At 42.5% G+C, this 19,511-nt stretch overlaps 1 protein-coding gene across 1 annotated transcript; it reads right to left on the reverse strand.

Moving 5' to 3' along the window:
* Positions 1-2,375: 2,375 nt before the first annotated feature.
* LOC120026191 (urea transporter 2-like) lies at positions 2,376-19,260 on the reverse strand. Its single transcript, XM_038971016.1, has 9 exons — positions 19,149-19,260; positions 17,071-17,260; positions 16,463-16,591; positions 6,092-6,221; positions 4,485-4,550; positions 3,923-4,070; positions 3,241-3,375; positions 3,086-3,135; positions 2,376-2,624 (listed from the first exon to the last, which is right to left on the reverse strand). The coding sequence occupies exons 1-9, from the start codon at positions 19,258-19,260 to the stop codon at positions 2,376-2,378; spliced, it is 1,209 nt and encodes a 402-aa protein (XP_038826944.1).
* Between the last annotated feature and the right edge of the window lie 251 nt (positions 19,261-19,511).

Here is a 19,511-nt window from a genome sequence, read left to right on the forward strand (position 1 = left end):
GACAATATCCCATGAGTTAATCTTTCTTCCTCTGATCAAAGTGTTTGACCTATGACAGATGAACAGATTAGGGTGTGTGGCAGTGTGTGTGTGGTAAGTGCGATCCTTCACAGTCCAGTCCACCACCTTCCCCCATGTGGGAGTAGTAGGTGCTGCTGAGTCCTTGAGGTGGTGAGTCACATTGTGCTCTCAGCATTCACAAAGGACAGTGCATTCCCAAAGTAAGTGACACTAACCCACCTCATCCCTCTTCGTCCCACTCACACACTGTATGTCACAGTCTATTCAGTCACTGAAAGGTTACAGAGCCCAGTGTAATTTAGTGTAGATCAGTAGTGTGTTGATCTGAATAGAGCAGGGTTAGACAACTCTAATCCTGAAGTACCTGTTCATCAGTTAATGTCACTGGGTTTGTTTATCCTAGCCTGTAATCTGTAAAGCACTTTGTGACAACTGCTCATGTAAAAAATAAAAATTAAAGGGCTTTATAAAATACATTTGATTTGTAGATTAAGAGTTTGTCTGGTTTTCCGAGTCTAAATCAGTCGCTGAGGTTGGCACACGTGTGAGAAGTTAAAGCAGGAATCCCTGAGGAATTCGATCAGAATCACCCATCGCTACAGTGATGGTGTGTTTGGAATAGTCCCCAGGGTTGTCACTAGTTACCACAGCCTCAAATTCAAAATCAGAGGACTCCAAGTTGTAGAAACATCACAAGGATGATCAATGGAAACAGGATGCACCTGAGCTCAATATCAAGTCTCATCACAAAGGGTCTGAATACTTATGTAAATAAGGTATTTCTGTTTTTTCTAAAAACCTGTTTGGCTTTGTCATTATGGGGTATTGTGTGTAGATTGCTGAGGAAAAAATAGATATTTTATCAATTTTAGAATGTCTAACTTAACAAAATGTGGAAACTGTCATGGGGTCTGAATACTTTCCAAAGGCACTGTAGTATAAATTCATGAGAAAAAAATATTGCCTAGTTTTTTGGTCTTAATTTAAGGTTAGGCATAAGGTTAGCAGTGTGGTTAAGGTTAGATTTAAAATCATATTTTAAGAAGAGAAATTGTAGAAATAGGCGAGTTTAGCCATGATTATGACTATGTGGCTGTGGTAACTAGTGACAACCAGTTCCCAGAGCTGTTTTAATGAGTGTGGAGGATGTGAGGAAGAGGACTATCAAGAACGTGATTCAGTTCATTTTTAGTCGAGTAATAATTTTTTTCAATCTCCTCGCCCAACCCCTCATCTTCTTTTTTCTGCTCTATTCCCCTCCCTCTCTCCTGTCTGCTTTTACTCTCACATGTCTGGGAGTGTGACTGTCACTGCAGCTGGACCGTGTGAACGTGTGTCACGGTTTAACACAGACACACCGAGAAAATATATACAGATATACATACGTACCCACGCAAACACACACACACACACAGTATAGTTTATGCAGTCACTTCCCACCTGATATTGGGAGGGGACTGGTGAAACAAAGAGAGGATCGTGGACACGTTTCAGAGAATATCTCTCACAAATGTGTCTTCTTTACATCCATCACTGTGCTCTCCAATAATATGACTCTACCTCCGAGTGCAGACGAGGCGAGGTGGTGATGTACAGTACCTGTCTGAAAATAGCCTGGTTTTTCTGGAAGAGAACTTAATGAGAGCGCCCTTTAACAACTCAGTGGCTGAACTGCTCTTATGATCTACTGCACTGTAAATTCCTCTCTACATCCAAAGAGAAGAAATGTATTTCTGTTCGGGTGTATCCCCCCCTCACCTCTCTACTAATCTAATAAATAGAATAAGAAAACTTGTAACAAAAATTGTTTCATATAAACAGCGCTTATTTTGAGATTCCAAAAATGACTCCTTCAGACACAGCAGTAAGCATCGGCTTGCTTTGGTGAGTGCTGCCCTCTACTGAGCAATAAAGTTATGACAAATTAGTGGTACAGCCTGAATCAAAGCCCATACGTAAAAAGGTGTACTAGCAAAACACAACTATAAATTCTACAATAAAATATTGAGTCCAATGTAAGGATGCTAAAGTTGTTGTAGTCCAGAGACTATTATTAGGCTCATTGCAAAAGTATTTGTAGAATATAGTGAAACTCCAGCCCGGAATCATATTCAGTGTGGATTCCAGGATAGAAAAACTGTGCTTTTCAAAACAGTAGAGGAAGATGAAATTAAGTCAGAGGTTTCTTTGACTGTAAGACAATAGCTATTGATATCCTAGCCAATATGTTTTCAATGTCTCTAACTCCAGCGTTGACTTTACTATAATTTGCTAACATTTTCCTAGAATTTTTCCATGGGCTACTAGCATTCACGGAGAGATAGGCTATTCACTTCGTGTCCTCAGAATACACACTACTCTACTGACAGGCTGATATGAGGCTTTATCTCTTCTCTTCTCTCCAGCAGTTTCTCCTCTTTACTGATGTTCTGCTGATCCTCCTGGTGATTTTCTGGTGACCTCTCTTTGTTGTAGCGCCTGTTTTCCTCAGGGTACGTCACGGCCGACAGAGGCAGTCTGTGTATGGCTCTGGATTCAGTGGTGATGAGGAGGAAGGTGAGGGCGGACAGGCAGAAAGGCCAGGTGCATGCTGGTAGCCCAAACTGAAAACAACAGGTGATATGGTAGAAGTGGAGTTAAGAGATTGTTTCAAGCATCTCAGAATAATAATTCTTATTTACCTATAATTTCTGTCTTTTACCTGGCACTCCTACTCTGAGATGCTTGATATGTACAACCCTAGGTATTGTTGATTGTCTACTGGGTGATGTAACAGACTCACTGACACTTCAGAAAATTGCCCTGGTTAGGTAAGAATGTTTCATACATTAATTCAGAAGTACTGCAGCTAATTATGGTATAGGGTCGGCTGCTTGTACTGCATTATGTAACCAAAAGCTCTCAACATAAAAGGAACCGGAAGACTAAACAATCAAAAATATGCACTCTTTATAGGCTGAAATAAATTTTTGTTTGACTTATTAGACAAGTACAGAGCATTCAAATTAGTGGCAGCAGTACATTAGATGTTGACCAAGAATGACATAAAAATGTAAGAACTTACTATGGACATCAGATTTGAAATGGCCAAACTCATGTACGCACAGAAAAAGGCTGAAAGTAGAAAAAAAACAACTGGCTTCATTGAATGGGTGGTCATGAAGTAGACTGCTTGTCTGACAGCATTGAGTAAGGTGAAGGTGTTGTTTCTGAACCTACCACAGGTAATAGCCAGTAGATGACTCTGCCATGTCAATGCATAGAACACCCCTCCAATAGCGATGCAGGACAGACAACTGTTGTAGCCCCACAGTCCTGAGTAGATGTCCTCACGAGGAGCAGCCAGAACAAGACCTACATCGAACAGGACATACAATACAGCTAGGTCCAGATTTCCCTGCCCATGTGATTTGACCATGAAAAGCTCTGGGCCCTAGTACCTAGTTAAACTCCTGGCCCCAATTATAGCCTGTGATTAAAGAATTGCCAATATATGGCTTACATCTGCATTATTTTGCTTCACGATGATGCACAACAAATCAGCTTGGGATATGTTGAATTTAACTTCAAAATTGACTAATGAACACGAAAACAATAGCATACTTCCGATGTTTCTAATTCGGTGTACATAAAAAAAGTCATGTTCACAACTGTTATGCTCCCCAGTTATTTATTGAGACGCTAATGTAAGACAGTTTTTTAAAGAAGTACAGCTCCTATTGTGTTCTGTGATGCAACTTATACCACTCTCGGTTATATCTCTAAAGAGCATGTCCATTGGTATTGTTAATGAGTATAGCCATTAAAACCAAACGTGTTTTGTATCCCAATCAGTATTTCCACAGTATGTGCTGGGATTAGAGGTCAGGTGTACACAATTATTTGAGAGCAAGTCTCTTACCGGACACTACACCAACAATAGAGCCCAGTACAGCGTGCATGCAGATGGTTGGGGAGGAAAGTAGCAGGGCTATGATGAAGATTCCTCCAGTCCAGGGGCAGTCACAGCCGTACACCTGACCCACGCCAACTGGCACCGCCATCAAGAGCTGCACCAGGAAGTAACCAACAAGCAGGCTATCACCAACCACTGATCCTGGGTAAGATCTATTTCCCTTCCTCACTTTGGGTTAGGATTGGGAGTAAGGTAATCTGATCCTAGATCTGTGGTTACTAGTCACTTCTACCTCATGGTAGCTAACACCACAAGCTACCATAATCCTACATCCACTCAATACACTTTGTTAGAAATCTACATTTCCTGCTCTTGGAAAGTTCAGTGAAATTGTTTCTTTGGACTATATCTGTGAGGCTTATGTGTTTGACCTATTTTTGTTTCTTAGTTGTTGAAGTGACAGAATCATCTAGAATATGTTGGAGAATTCGTTTAGAAACACACAAGGTTACAGTGTTGTGAGTCGGAGGCTGTCCTGATATGGACACCGTACAGGGTACTGTCCTACCTGAGGTATGCTTCGTTCTGCCAAGGTGGTGTTCAGATGGAGGGAGGACTTTGGCTGCATTAGCACCTGGGGAAAGCAGAAACTGGGGGTATTAGGATATTGGGAGGTGTGTGTGTGTGTGTGTGTGTGGTATGTAAGTGTGTGTGAGTGCATATGTACACTACCGTTCAAAAGTTAGGGTTCACTTACAAATGTCCTTGTTTTTGAAAGAAAATCAAAAAAATGTTGTCCATTAAAATAACATAAAATTGATCAGAAATACAGTGTAGACATTGTTAATGTTGTAAATGACTATTGTAGCTGGAAACGGCAGATAAAAAAAAAAGAATGGAATATGTACGCAGGCATACAGAGGCCCATTATCAGCAACCATCACTCCTGTGTTCCAATGGCACGTTGTGTTAGCTAATCCAAGTTTATCATTTTAAAAGGCTAATTGATCATTAGAAAACCCTTTTGCAATTATGTTAGCACAGCTGAAAACTGTTGTCCTGATTAAAGAAACAATAAAACTGGCCTTCTTTAGACTAGTTGAGTATCTGGAGCATCAGCATTTGTGGGTTCGATTACAGACTCAAAATGGCTAGAAACAAAGACCTTTCTTCTGAAACTCGTCAGTCTATTCTTGTTCTGAGAAATGAAGGCTATTCCATGCGAGAAATTGTCAAGAAACTGAAGATCTTGTACAACCCTGTGTACTACTCCCTTCACAGAACAGCGCAAACTGTCTCTAACCAGAATAGAGAGAGTGGGAGGCCCCGGTGCACAACTGAGCAGGAGGACAAGTACATTAGAGTGTCTAGTTTGAGAAACAGATGCCAGCATCCTGGAGTCGCCTCTTCACTGTTGGCGTTGAGACTGGTGTTTTTTTTTCAGGTACTATTTAATAAAGGTGCCAGTTGAGGACTTGTGAGGCATCTGTTTCTCAAACTAGACACTCTAATGTACTTGTCCTCCTGCTCAGTTGTGCACCGGGGCCTCCCACTCTCTCTATTCTGGTTAGAGACAGTTTGCGCTGTTCTGTGAAGGGAGTAGTACACAGGGTTGTACAAGATCTTCAGTTTCTTGACAATTTCTCGCATGGAATAGCCTTCATTTCTCAGAACAAGAATAGACTGACGAGTTTCAGAAGAAAGGTCTTTGTTTCTAGCCATTTTGAGTCTGTAATCGAACCCACAAATGCTGATGCTCCAGATACTCAACTAGTCTAAAGAAGGCCAGTTTTATTGTTTCTTTAATCAGGACAACAGTTTTCAGCTGTGCTAACATAATTGCAAAAGGGTTTTCTAATGATCAATTAGCCTTTTAAAATGATAAACTTGGATTAGCTAACACAACGTGCCATTGGAACACAGGAGTGATGGTTGCTGATAATGGGCCTCTGTACGCCTATGTAGATATTCAAAAAATATGTATCTGCCGTTTCCAGCTACAATAGTCATTTACAACATTAACAATGTCTACACTGTATTTCTGATCAATTATATGTTATTGTAATAGACAATTATTTTTTGATTTTCTTTCAAAAACAAGGACATTTGTAAGTGACCGCAAACTTTTGAACGGTAGTGTACCTCTGTGTGTACGTGAGTATATTTTGGGCCTACCTCTGGAAAGTAGGGGTGGTTAGACCCCATGGCAGCCATGTGCAAACACACAAGGATGTTGAATGGTAGAGTGAACACAGGGAGGTCCCATTTGCTGAACACTGAGCCCAGGGCACTGGAGACTATGGGACTGCACAGGAACAGGAACAGGAAGTGAAGAACACACAACAAGAAGCTTGAAATATGATCATAATCAGGTAGAGGAAAAAAGGAAATGGAGGGTTGGATCATTATTTAGAAGTTAGGGTGTTTCAGTTGAATTCAATTTTAGCTTTGTTTCAGTTGGCTGTGAACACATTGTACAATAGTGCAATATTGCATAGGGTGTTTTTAAGGAGACATACAAAATAGGTCTGCTGAAACTTTTGAGGCCTACATGGATATACCTGGCTACCATACTCTGCACTGGAGCCTGCACTGGGGCATTATCTGAGCAGACACCTGCCTACTGCTGCTTTCATACTTCCACTTGACATTGTGTCTTGGATGTTTTTAGACTACTGCCAAACTTGAACTCCACTTGGTTTAGCCTACTTGGATTTACTCTCTTTGACTCTCCCGTGGCCCGGTGTAGCGCTTGCCTCCCTCCCATCTTCCACCGGCCTGTACTGGAAACTACAGTCGTGGCCAAAAGTTGAGAATGACACAAATATACATTTTCACAAAGTCTGCTGCCTCAGTTTGTATGATGGCAATTTGCATATATCCAGAATGTTATGAAGAGTGATCAGATGAATTGCAATTAATTGCAAAGTTCCTCTTTGCCATGCAAATGAACTGAATCCCCCCAAAAACATTTCCACTGCATTTCAGCCCTGCCACAAAAGGACCAGCTGACATCATGTCAGTGATTCTCTCGTTAACACAGGTGTGAGTGTTGACGAGGACAAGGCTGTCATGCTGACAGAGTGAGTTCGATTAACAGACTGGAAGCTTCAAAAGGAGGGTGGGGCTTGGAATCATTGTTCTTCCTCTGTCAACCATGGTTACCTGCAAGGAAACACGTGCCGTCATCATTGCTTTGTACAAAAAGGTCTTCACAGGCATGGATATTGCTGCCAGTAAGATTGCACCTAAATCAACCATTTATCGGATCATCAAGAACTTCAAGGAGAGCGGTTCAATTGTTGTGAAGAAGGCTTCAGGCCGCCCAAGAAAGTCCAGCAAGCGCCAGGACCGTCTCCTAAAGTTGATTCAGCTGCGGGATCGGGACACCACCAGTACAGAGCTTGCTCAGGAATGGCAGCAGGCAGGTGTGAGTGCATCTGCACGCACAGTGAGGCGAAGACTTTTGGAGGATGGCCTGGTGTCAAGAAGGGCAGCAAAGAAGCCACTTCTCTCCAGGAAAAACATCAGGGACAGACTGATATTCTGCAAAAGGTACAGGGATTAGACTGCTGAGGACTGGGGTAAAGTCATTTTCCCTGATGAATCCCCTTTCCGATTGTTTGGGGCATCCGGAAAAAAGCTTGTCCGGAGAAGACAAGGTGAGCGCTACCATCAGTCCTGTGTCATGCCAACAGTAAAGCATCCTGAGACCATTCATGTGTGGGGTTGCTTCTCAGCCAAGGGAGTGGGCTCACTCACAATTTGCCTAAGAACACAGCCATGAATAAAGAATGGTACCAACACATCCTCCGAGAGCAACTTCTCCCAACCATCCAGAAACAGTTTGCTGATGAACAATGCCTTTTCCAGCATGATGGAGCACCTTGCCATAAGGCAAAAGTAATAACTAAGTGGCTCGGGGAACATAACATCGATATTTTGGGTCTATGGTCAGGAAACTCCCCAGACCTTAATCCCATTGAGAACTTGTGGTCAATCCTCAAGAGGTGGGTGGACAAACAAAAACCCACAAATTCTGACAAACTCCAAGCATTGATTATGCAAGAATGGGCTGCCATCAGTCAGGATGTGGCCCAGAAGTTAATTGACAGCATGCCAGGGCAGATTGCAGAGGTCTTGAAAAAGAAGGGTCAACACTGCAAATATTGACTCTTTGCATCAACTTCATGTAAATGTCAATAAAAGCCTTTGACACTTATGAAATGCTTGTAATTATACTTCAGTATTCCATAGTAACATCTGACAAAAACATCTAAAGACACTGAGACAGCAAACTTTGTGGAAATTAATATTTGTGTCATTCTCAAAACTTTTGGCCATGACTGTATATCCCCTCCAATGTGCTTCTCTCCTGGCTATCATACTGGTAACATGTCCTCCGTTGCGTTACTGTTTTGATGGGCCCCAGCATTTAATTAAATTGAGTACAGTGGCTTGCAAAAGTTTTCACCCCCTTGGCATTTTTCCTATTTTGTTGCCTTAAAACCTGGAATTAAAATGGATTTTTTGGGGGGTGTGTATCATTTGATTTACACAACATGACTACCACTTTGAAGATGCAAAGTATTTTTCATTGTGAACAAACAAGAAATAAGACAAAAAAACAGAAAATTTGAGCTTGCATAACTATTCACCCCCCAAAGTCAATACTTTGTAGAGCCACCTTTTGCAGAAATTACAGCTGCAAGTCTCTTGGGGTAGGTCTCTATAAGCTTGGTCCATCTAGCCACTGGGATTTTTGCCCATTCTTCAAGGCAAAACTGCTCCAGCTCGTTCAAGTTGGATGGGTTCCGCTGGTGTAGAGCGATCTTTAAGTCATACCACAGATTCTCAAATGGATTGAGGTCTGGGCTTTGACTAGGCCATTCCAAGACATTTAAAAATATGTTTCCTTTTAAACCACTCGAGTGTTGCTTTAGCAGTATGCTTAGGGTCCTTGTCCTGCTGGAAGGTGAACCTCCGTCCCAGTCTAAAACCTCTGGAAGACTGAAACAGGTTTCCCTCAGGAATTTCCCTGTATTTAGCGCCATCCATCATTCCTTCAATTCTGAACAGTTTCCCAGTCCCTGCCGATGAAAAACATCCCCACAGCATGATGCTGCCACCACCATGCTTCACTGTGGATATGGTGTTCCCGGGGTGATGAGAGGTGTTGGGTTTGCGCCAGACATAGCATTTTACTTGATGACCAAAAAGCAACATTTTTATTTTGTCTGACCAGAGTACATTCTTCCATATGTTTGGGGAGTTTCCCACATGCCTTTTGGCAAACACCAAACGTGTTTGCTTATTTTTTTCTTTAAGCAATGGCTTTTTTCTGGCCACTCTTTCGTAAAGCCCAGCTCTGTGGAGTGTACAGCTTAAAGTGGTCCTGTGGACAGATACATCAATCTCCACTGTGGAGCTTTGCAGCTCCTTCAGGGTTATCTTTGGTCTCTTTGTTGCCTCTCTTATTAACGCCCTCCTTGCCTGGTCTATGAGTTTGTGGACGGCCCTCTCTTGGCAGGTTTGTTGTGGTGCCATATTCTTTCCATTTTTTATAGATGTATTTAATGGTGCTCCGTGCGATGTTCAAAGTTTCAGATATGTTTTTTTATAACCCAACCTTGATCTGTTCTTCTCCACAACTTTGTCCCTGACCTGTTTGGAGAGTTCCTTGGTCTTGGTGGGGCCCCTTGCCTAGTGGTGTTGCAGACTATGGGGCCTTTCAGAATAGGTGTGTATATATACTGAGATCATGTGACAGATCATGTGGCATTTAGATTGCACACAGGTGGACTTTATTTAACTAATTATGTGACTTCTGAAGGTAATTGGTTGCACCAGATCTTATTTAGGGGCTTCATAGCAAAGGGGGTGAATACATATGCAAGCACCACTTTTCAATTTTTTTGTATTTTTTTAAACAAGTAATTTTTTTCATTTCACTTCACCAATTGGGACTATTTTGTGTATGTCAATTACATGAAATCCAAATAAAAATCAATTTAAATTACAGGTTGTAATGCAACAAAATAGGAAAAACGCCAAGGGGGATGAATACTTTTGCAAGGCACTAAGTTACCGCTCTCTCCTTGCTGTTGTAATGCTGGCCAGTTTTGTGCCTTGGTTGTATTTATTGTGGGTGCTAGTGCTGGATGGTTTCTAGTCTGTGGTTGGGTTCTGGCTTGCTGCCTATAACTGTGGTGATCCTACACACTGTGTGATTCAATCTAACTATTACACTGTGTGGATTGACTTTTAGCTGATTCTTCGCCAACCTATTTTATTTGTGTGGATTTTAACTGACTTTTTCAAAATGGCATCTACCACTTTCCGCCATTTGGGGAAACTGACTTTTCCCAGATTGGCGGTTACCACCTTCAGAGACTACATTGATCGTTTCATCTCATGTAGGAGCTGCACCTATTTTACACTGTTCTGGGAAAATATTGACCGGACAAATTCCCAATGTGATAACTGTGGGCTTATTGAGGAATATGTATGAGCTGGGCATCCAGAGTAAGCAAATTGAGTCATTGCAGTATATCCTGGATAGGTTCCACTAAGACCTTTTCTACTCCTCAGCCTAGTCGTTGTGCCACTGCCTCGCCAATGTGTCGCCACTCTCCGATTGACTGGCCAGGACTGCCCTGCTGTCATGACATTGGCCTGTTGGGGGAGGTTTATGACCCCCATAAATACCTTTCCCCTTTTTCCTCTCTCTACTCTACCGATGTGACTATTGAAAATCCCTTTGTTAAAATAGAGAGTCTGGGAACATCAAAAGGTGGGAAACGGAACCCTATTTCGGTAATCCAACCAGTTGAAAATATGTGTTGGTACTTAATGAATATGATGTCAGATCAGTTGGCGTCTGAGACATTATTACTGATGATAGGACGACAAACTGTATCTTGGAAAGTCTACACATTCTAGTTATCATCATATTCACATGGAATTGTTGCGCAATTTATATGTTTAAATATGAAACTATTTGTGAAAAGATTAAATGTAATTTTAGCTTCTAAATGAGAGAATTGGTTTTCATGAACTTAGTGGCCCCGCCCATGTGAACAGACATTGGTTGTAAACTATGAAACACGGCCCTCTCTTCCAACCCTATATAAGCCCCTTTACGAAAATGTATCTTTCTGTTCGAAGGATGTGAGGACTTGCGGTCCCTGCGTTAAAAGGACAAGATCACCAACAGAACTAAGCCAACCTCAGCGTGAACTCTGGTTGAACGACAAGAACCTAACGAAATTAGCATGGTGATGATCAACACGCCGAAAGGATGAATTTCGACTATACCAGCCAGAATATAGCATGAGCTTAAAGTATGGCAACTTGGTATGAACTTTGAACTCTTATTCACTAAAGAAGTGATACCTGCTAGCCGTTGCGTTAGCAACCACAGCTGTAAACGTGAGCTAGGAGAGGACAGACAGAGTATCCATTCTACCACGCTCCAGTTCACCACTAGACATTCTTCAGAGGACAAGAGATCCATGCTGGACAACCCGGCCTTCTACCTACGACCAATCTACCGAAGCGCAACTCAGAGTAAATATTTATTGCATTTTCCTTTTTCAAATGGGCGGTTATTTAGAATGCATAAGATACTGTATTTACGATAGCATAGCTGCCTACGGCCCGATAGAGAGAAAATATTTTTGTTCCTTAGTCTTCCCGCTCTTTCATTCAAAACCCAACCCCCTTTCTTTGTGTAACCAGCCGTCATATCTGTTCCGTCCGCTAGGGACGTTTTCCTTTATGACATAATTTGTAATCAATGTATGATCCATTCTGTGTAGATGTAATTCCGTGTGATTATTTAGGTATTTAGTAAATAAATAATTAAACCAAATTTTGTATTGCTGATTCAACTTGTTAGCCAGGGTTCGTGACGATAACCAAGAATTTACAACTTTCAGATGAGACTGAATAAAGTGACGATTAAATATTAACCGCTACTGATGTAAAAGATTACCAGGTCTTTAAGAGTTTATTTGGAAGATAACAGCTCTATAAACATTATTTTGTGGTGCCCCGACTTTCTAGTTAATTACATTTACCTGATTAGTTTAATCAGGTAATATTAATTACAGAGAAATGATTTTATAGAATAGCATGTCATTCTTAATCCGGCATAGCCAAAGACACGACACTGCAGAGACCCCTACTAGACTAGTAAATATACAATTTTGTGTTCAAATTATATAAAAAAGGGTAAATGAGAGCTAATGAAACAGGATTTTATTGAGCTAATCAGCACCCTGAAAGGCTCTGAAAAGCAGCCGTTTATCTGTGGTCCCGTGCCATCGCTGGTTCAGCAGGCTCTTAGCACTTCATATCTGGCTTAAAAACTACTGCCACTGTTTGCATACATTTTATTGACAATTTCGACACTTTTTGGAAACAAAAAAATTTCTCTACCGAGAGATGATGGACTCCATCCAAACCATCTAAGAGCCCGGACTCTCTCTTCACATTTGAAGGCCGCGTTAAGATATTAACTCAGGGACAGACCAAGCCCCACTCAGGTAATACCTCCCATCCTTTCTAAGCGTTATCATCGTACTTTTGTCTATACTGCCAGGGGTGTATTCATTTGAACTCCACTCTTAGATCTGCTATTGTTAGCTCAAAAGAGAAAGCCCACTGGTCTGCTCACCCAGTGCCTTTAGTTCAAATATGAATTCCATAAACTTGAATACCCCCTAGGTTTTCAAATCACAGAGGGCTTGGGCTGTTGCACTATAGCAACCAAATCCCATGTAAAGTCAGCTTATAACATTCCATCATTGGTTACTCTGGTATTGGATGCAGCCTTAGGCCCTATGGTGCTAACCTTAGAAAAGTAATTACAATTTCTACTCCTTCCTCTATTACTACTAGGGATAGACCAAATGATGGAGTTCTAGGCAATCTTATAGTCGTATCAATTATAATCAATATCAACCATAAGACAGGGCCTGCAACCGCCTATTGAACGTAGCTTCTTTGAGTTGGAGACTCAATGCGACTTTAAAAATCGTAAATTACTTGGGTTGATGCATTTGAACATTAGCAGCTTACTTCATAAACTGGACAACATCATGATCTGGGCTATGCAGACGAATCCAGACATGCTGGTATTGGCTGAAACTTGGATCTATAATAATATTGAGAGTTGTAATATGTTCAGAGCTGACAGACAGGGTAGAGTCAGTGGCCATTCTTATTAAAAATTATTTCTCTGTCTCCTAACTGAAATCCATTTTCCTTGCCCAAAAATGTTAGCTACCATTTTTAAGGCTTTGTGTGGGGAAAAATGTATCTGTAACTGTTATAGGGGTCTACCGTCTTTTGTCTTATTTTATTAAATCAGAAGTTATTATCCTGGGTGTCTTTGCCCAAGACATTAGCAACCATTGCCCAGTTGTTTGTGTTAAAGGTGTGAGAATACAAAAATCTAAGCCTCATTTCATCACAAAGAGGAACTTGAAAAATTTCAGTGAACAGCTGAATCAGCTATCATTGAACCTGAATTAGCTATGAGACATTTAGCAGATGTCTTCAAATATCATGCTCCCTTCAAAACATGAAGGGTTAAAGGGTTAAATTGAATGCCTGGTACACTCCGGAATGATCAGAAGTCATTCATAAAAGAGATGATGCTTGGGTCAAGGCCAGGAACACAGGCTTTCAGTGTCTTGTACCAGCGTCTTGCACTGATGCAGTGTCTTGTACCAGCGTCTTGCACTGATGCAGTGTCTTGTACCAGCGTCTTGCACTGATGCAGTCTCTTGTACCAGCGTCTTGCACTGATGCAGTGTCTTGTACCAGCGTCTTGCACTGACGCAGTGTCTTGTACCAGCGTCTTGCACTGATGCAGTGTCTTGTACCAGCGTCTTGCACTGACGCAGTGTCTTGTACCAGCGTCTTGCACTGACGCAGTGTCTTGTACCAGCGTCTTGCACTGATGCAGTGTCTTGTACCAGCGTCTTGCACTGATGCAGTGTCTTGTACCAGCGTCTTGCACTGATGCAGTGTCTTGTACCAGCGTCTTGCACTGACGCAGTGTCTTGTACCAGCGTCTTGCACTGACGCAGTGTCTTGTACCAGCGTCTTGCACTGATGCAGTGTCTTGTACCAGCGTCTTGCACTGACGCAGTCTCTTGTACCAGCGTCTTGCACTGATGCAGTGTCTTGTACCAGCGTCTTGCACTGATGCAGTGTCTTGTACCAGCGTCTTGCACTGACGCAGTGTCTTGTACCAGCGTCTTGCACTGATGCAGTGTCTTGTACCAGCGTCTTGCACTGACGCAGTGTCTTAGACCGCTGCGCCACTACTTCCTCCTCTCTGCCACAACAAATTACTTCAGACACTGGCCTCATTACAGAAAAAATTACATCATTGATGCATTTAATCACCATTTTATTTCAGTTATTGAAATAACTTCTAAGCCTATTCACAATGATATTGGTCTGGATGCTGATTGGGGAAACTTGCTGAATGATCAGAGAAATGATAGTCAAAGCTTTTCTTTTAGGCTATTTACAGAAAAATAAGTAATGGATGCTTTGCTAGCAATAGACAAGAAATCAACAGGGGCTGACCAATTGGATCCTGCCTACTTAACTGTGCAGCGCCCATCATTGTTGGCTCAATAACCCACATTTATTAAACATGATCTTAATAATTATCACACCATTTCAAGGCTTCCTTTTCTAGCTAAGATTCCTGAATCCTTGGTAAATGTATAACTTTGCTCTTTATTTATCTGAGAAATATATTTAGAATGTAAACCAATCCGGGTTTAGGCCTGGGCATAGTGCTATTACAGCAACAACTTTAGTTGTTAATGATCTTGTCAATGCTTTAGACACTCAAATTAAATGAGCAGCTTTGTTTGTGGACCTGTCTAAAGCGTTTGATACTGTTGCTCATGTTCTTTTATTGAATAAGTTGTCTATGCAAGGCCTGAACTCTGACTGTTCATGGTTATATTAGTGCCAGAACTCAGGCCATGGTGATTGATGGGGTTGTCTGAATTTTTGAAGTACAAGAAGGTGTACCACAGGGATCAATTTAGCGACCTGTTCTCTTCACTATTTATATAAACACCATTGGACAATCTGTTAAAAATGTGACTTTTAAAAAACCTAGATGAGCTGGTTAAGAAGCTAAGATTTAAAGTTGTTTTTTTTCTACAGAATCAGATGGTGCCTTTTTTTAAGCAGTAGGAAGTAAATGATTCAGTCAACCTTTGTTCTTGATTATTTTGATATTATTTATTCTACTACTCTTAAACCTTTGTTCTTGATTATTTTGATATTATTTATGATACTACTCTTAAACCTTTGGATGCCATCTACCATATCTTCGTTTTGTTACAGGTGACAGTTCTGATACTAATCACTGCATCCTGTATCAAAAGGTTGGCTGGACTTCGCTAAAGACCTGTAGATCTCTACATTACTTCCTTGTTGGCCCTACTTCATTAACTTCCGTCTTATCTAACTTTGCTGTTGAAGTGTAGACACCCGAGTTGCCTAACCCGTTCACAGGATTGGTTAACTCTTGAGGTTCCTAGAGTCTCCACTGAGCTAAGTAAATCTGCATTTCGTTTTTTTGTTATTACCCTTTTTTCTCCTCAATTGGTAGTTAGTCTTGTCCCATCGCTGCAACTCCCATACGGACTCGGGAGAGGCGAAGGTCGGGAGCCGTGCGTCCTCCGAAACACAACCCAGCGAAACTGCACTGCTTCTTGACACAATGCCCACTTAACCCGGAAGCCAGCTGCACCAATGTGTCGGAGGAAACACCATACACCTGGCAACCGTGTCAGCATGCATGCGCCCGGCCAGCCACAGGAGTCGCTAGAGCGCGATGGGACAAGGACATCCCGGCCGGGCCAAACCCTCCCCTAATCTGGATGACACTGGGCCAATAGAGCCCTGCCCCATGGGTCTCCCAGTCACGGCCGGCTGTGACAGAGCCTGGACTTGAACCAGGATCTCTAGTGGCACAGCTAGCACTGTGATGCAGTGTCTTAGACTACTGCGCCACTCGGGAGGCCCTGCATTTAGTTTTAAAATGCACCATATTGCTGGAACAAAATTCTACATACATTTCATCTTGATATTCCGGTGTCATTCAGGCAATTTAAAGTATTGATTCAAGATTTATTTATGGTGGTGATTCGTGATGTTTTATCTATCTATATATCTCTATATAGCGTTGAATTGTGTTTGGTAAATAAAGATAGAAATGGTGGCTTAACTTACAGTACCCTGTCCCATACCCGGGGTAAGTTGTCCAAAAAAAGTGGGCTCCTGGCACAAGCTGCATTTTCAAAACTGGAATGTTTACATGAATTCTGATTATTTCCAGGGATAAACAACATCCAGAAATATATGTAGATATCTTTGTTAGAATACTATATTTCCCTTGATGGAGTGATGCTGAATATTTTTATTTTATTAAATGTCTCAACTTGCCCCACTCTCCCCTACATTGATCAAAATACTGAGTACATTCTTACTGTAACATACCATAACATGGACATGAACATATTAGGGAGCAGAAGCCACCAGTACCAGTCCCCTTTGGCTGAGAAGACACACATCAGCATTCCAACCAGGGTCCCATTGTAGCCATATAAACCAGCAGATATGGCCCCCCTGAAGCACAGAAAACAAACAAATCAGAAAAGATACAGCTACAGAGAAATACAATGATATTGAGAAATGTTGGGTGCAAAAAAGACCAAGTGAGTGGGAGGGAAAGCAAGGTATTGCGAGAAATGATACATCTGGTGTGAGTTTCAGACTGAGACAAGCAGACTTCCCCACGCCAACCTCAGTTTGCAGAGCATATTCAAGATTACAACTCCCGAGGGGTATACTACAAACCAGGATCTATGAGTTAGCCAGGTAACTTTGATAAACATCTGGTTCATTAAGAAATCTACACTTAGATATTTTTTGGTTGTTGTGTTAATTAGACCATGCCCATTTCAAGCTTATCCTTCTAAAAAAGCAAAAGACTAACTAATTGATCCTGCTTTGCAGCATACCCCTCTGGCTGTGTGAGACTTTTGCCAGGGATATTCATATTCGGCCTAATTGGAAGTAGATTACTGGTCTCGCCATAGACTTACATGTTTTGTCTAATCAGGAGTGCAGACAGTGTGGAAGCGAGGGATCCTAGCAGTCCGTTCAGGCCCCACCAGGGGTTCTGCAGCACCAGGCCAAACGTGATGAGCAGCCCACTGAGGGGGTTGTTGACAAACATGACCTGGGCCACCCCACGTAGGACCCAGTCCACCACCTGGACCACCACAATCTGCCCTGCAGGAGAGCAACAGAGAAAGGCAGACAGGCAGTCATTGATTGACCATTTTATCCACTCTCTGAATCAGTCTCTGATTAGAGGGTAAGGATGAAAACCTGGCTCACGTTCAGTGAGGAGTAAATGTTTGAAACAGCGTAAAACAGGGAGGGACTACCTAAACGTGTCTAATAAGAACACAGATTTACATTTCCCTCTGCAAAAGTTTTTGCTACAGTGTGCCTTTAACATGACCCAGCAGTGCAGGGGACTTTAAGGCCCGGATTTTTATATACACTGCTCAAAAAAATAAAGGGAACACTAAAATAACACATCCTAGATCTGAATGAATGAAATATTCTTATTAAATACTTTTTTCTTTACATAGTTGAATGTGCTGACAACAAAATCACACAAAAATTATCAATGGAAATCAAATTTATCAACGCATGGAGGTCTGGATTTGGAGTCACACTCAAAATTAAAGTGGGAAACCACACTACAGGCTGATCCAACTTTGATGTAATGTCCTTAAAACAAGTCAAAATGAGGCTCAGTGGTGTGTGTGGCCTCCACGTGCCTGTATGACCTCCCTACAACGCCTGGGCATGCTCCTGATGAGGTGGCGGATGGTCTCCTGAGGGATCTCCTCCCAGACCTGGACTAAAGCATCCGCCAACTCCTGGACAGTCTGTGGTGCAACGTGGCGTTGGTGGATGGAGCGAGACATGATGTCCCAGATGTGCTCAATTGGATTCAGGTCTGGGGAACGGGCGGGCCAGTCCATAGCATCAATGCCTTCCTCTTGCAGGAACTGCTGACACACTCCAGCCACATGAGGTCTAGCATTGTCTTGCATTAGGAGGAACCCAGGGCCAACCGCACCAGCATATGGTCTCACAAGGGGTCTGAGGATCTCATCTCGGTACCTAATGGCAGTCAGGCTACCTCTGGCGAGCACATGGAGGGCTGTGCGGCCCCCAAAGAAATGCCACCCCACACCATGACTGACCCACCGCCAAACCGGTCATGCTGGAGGATGTTGCAGGCAGCAGAACGTTCTCCACGGCGTCTCCAGACTCTGTCACGTCTGTCACATGTGCTCAGTGTGAACCTGCTTTCATCTGTGAAGAGCACAGGGCGCCAGTGGCGAATTTGCCAATCTTGGTGTTCTCTGGCAAATGCCAAACGTCCTGCACGGTGTTGGGCTGTAAGCACAACCCCCACCTGTGGACGTCGGGCCCTCATACCACCCTCATGGAGTCTGTTTCTGACCGTTTGAGCAGACACATGCACATTTGTGGCCTGCTGGAGGTCATTTGGCAGGGCACTGGCAGTGCTCCTCCTGCTCCTCCTTGCACAAAGGCGGAGGTAGCGGTCCTGCTGCTGGGTTGTTGCCCTCCTACGGCCTCCTCCACGTCTCCTGATGTACTGGCCTGTCTCCTGGTAGCGCCTCCATGCTCTGGACACTACACTGACAGACACAGCAAACCTTCTTGCCACAGCTCGCATTGATGTGCCATCCTGGATGAGCTGCACTACCTGAGCCACTTGTGTGGGTTGTAGACTCCGTCTCATGCTACCACTAGAGTGAAAGCACCGCCAGCATTCAAAAGTGACCAAAACATCAGCCAGGAAGCATAGGAACTGAGAAGTGGTCTGTGGTCACCACCTGCAGAACCACTCCTTTTTTGGGGGTGTCTTGCTAATTGCCTATAATTTCCACCTGTTGTCTATTCCATTTGCACAACAGCATGTGAAATGTATTGTCAATCAGTGTTGCTTCCTAAGTGGACAGTTTGATTTCACAGAAGTGTGATTGACTTGGAGTTACATTGTGTTGTTTAAGTGTTCCCTTTATTTTTTTGAGCAGTGTATTTCCTTTATCATATATTGAACATGTCTTACTTTTTATCCATTCTCCATACACACGCATGTCCCCAGTAAGCAGATTAAGTGCTCTGGAGAGATGGGATGTAAGAGTAGCCCCTTTCTCTACAGGCCTCGCCTCCTTCTCCATCGCTGGGGTCGTCATTAGTGGCTTCAATTCCTGCAGGGCAGCTATAATAATACACAGTAGATAACATTCAATAATTAAATGTATTATATAATTACAGTATCTGGCCTAGGCCCAGACTGAGGTTCAGAATGTTCCAAAACAATGTTCTAAGTTATCTGGATATGCTGTCATGACCATATTGTTGATTTACTAACTCCACAGTGGAGCAATAAAAGATAAATTCCAAACAATTGCAATGTGATACCTTTGGA

Source organism: Salvelinus namaycush, chromosome 31 (assembly GCF_016432855.1).
Source record: "Salvelinus namaycush isolate Seneca chromosome 31, SaNama_1.0, whole genome shotgun sequence".
Lineage (NCBI taxonomy): Eukaryota > Metazoa > Chordata > Actinopteri > Salmoniformes > Salmonidae > Salvelinus > Salvelinus namaycush.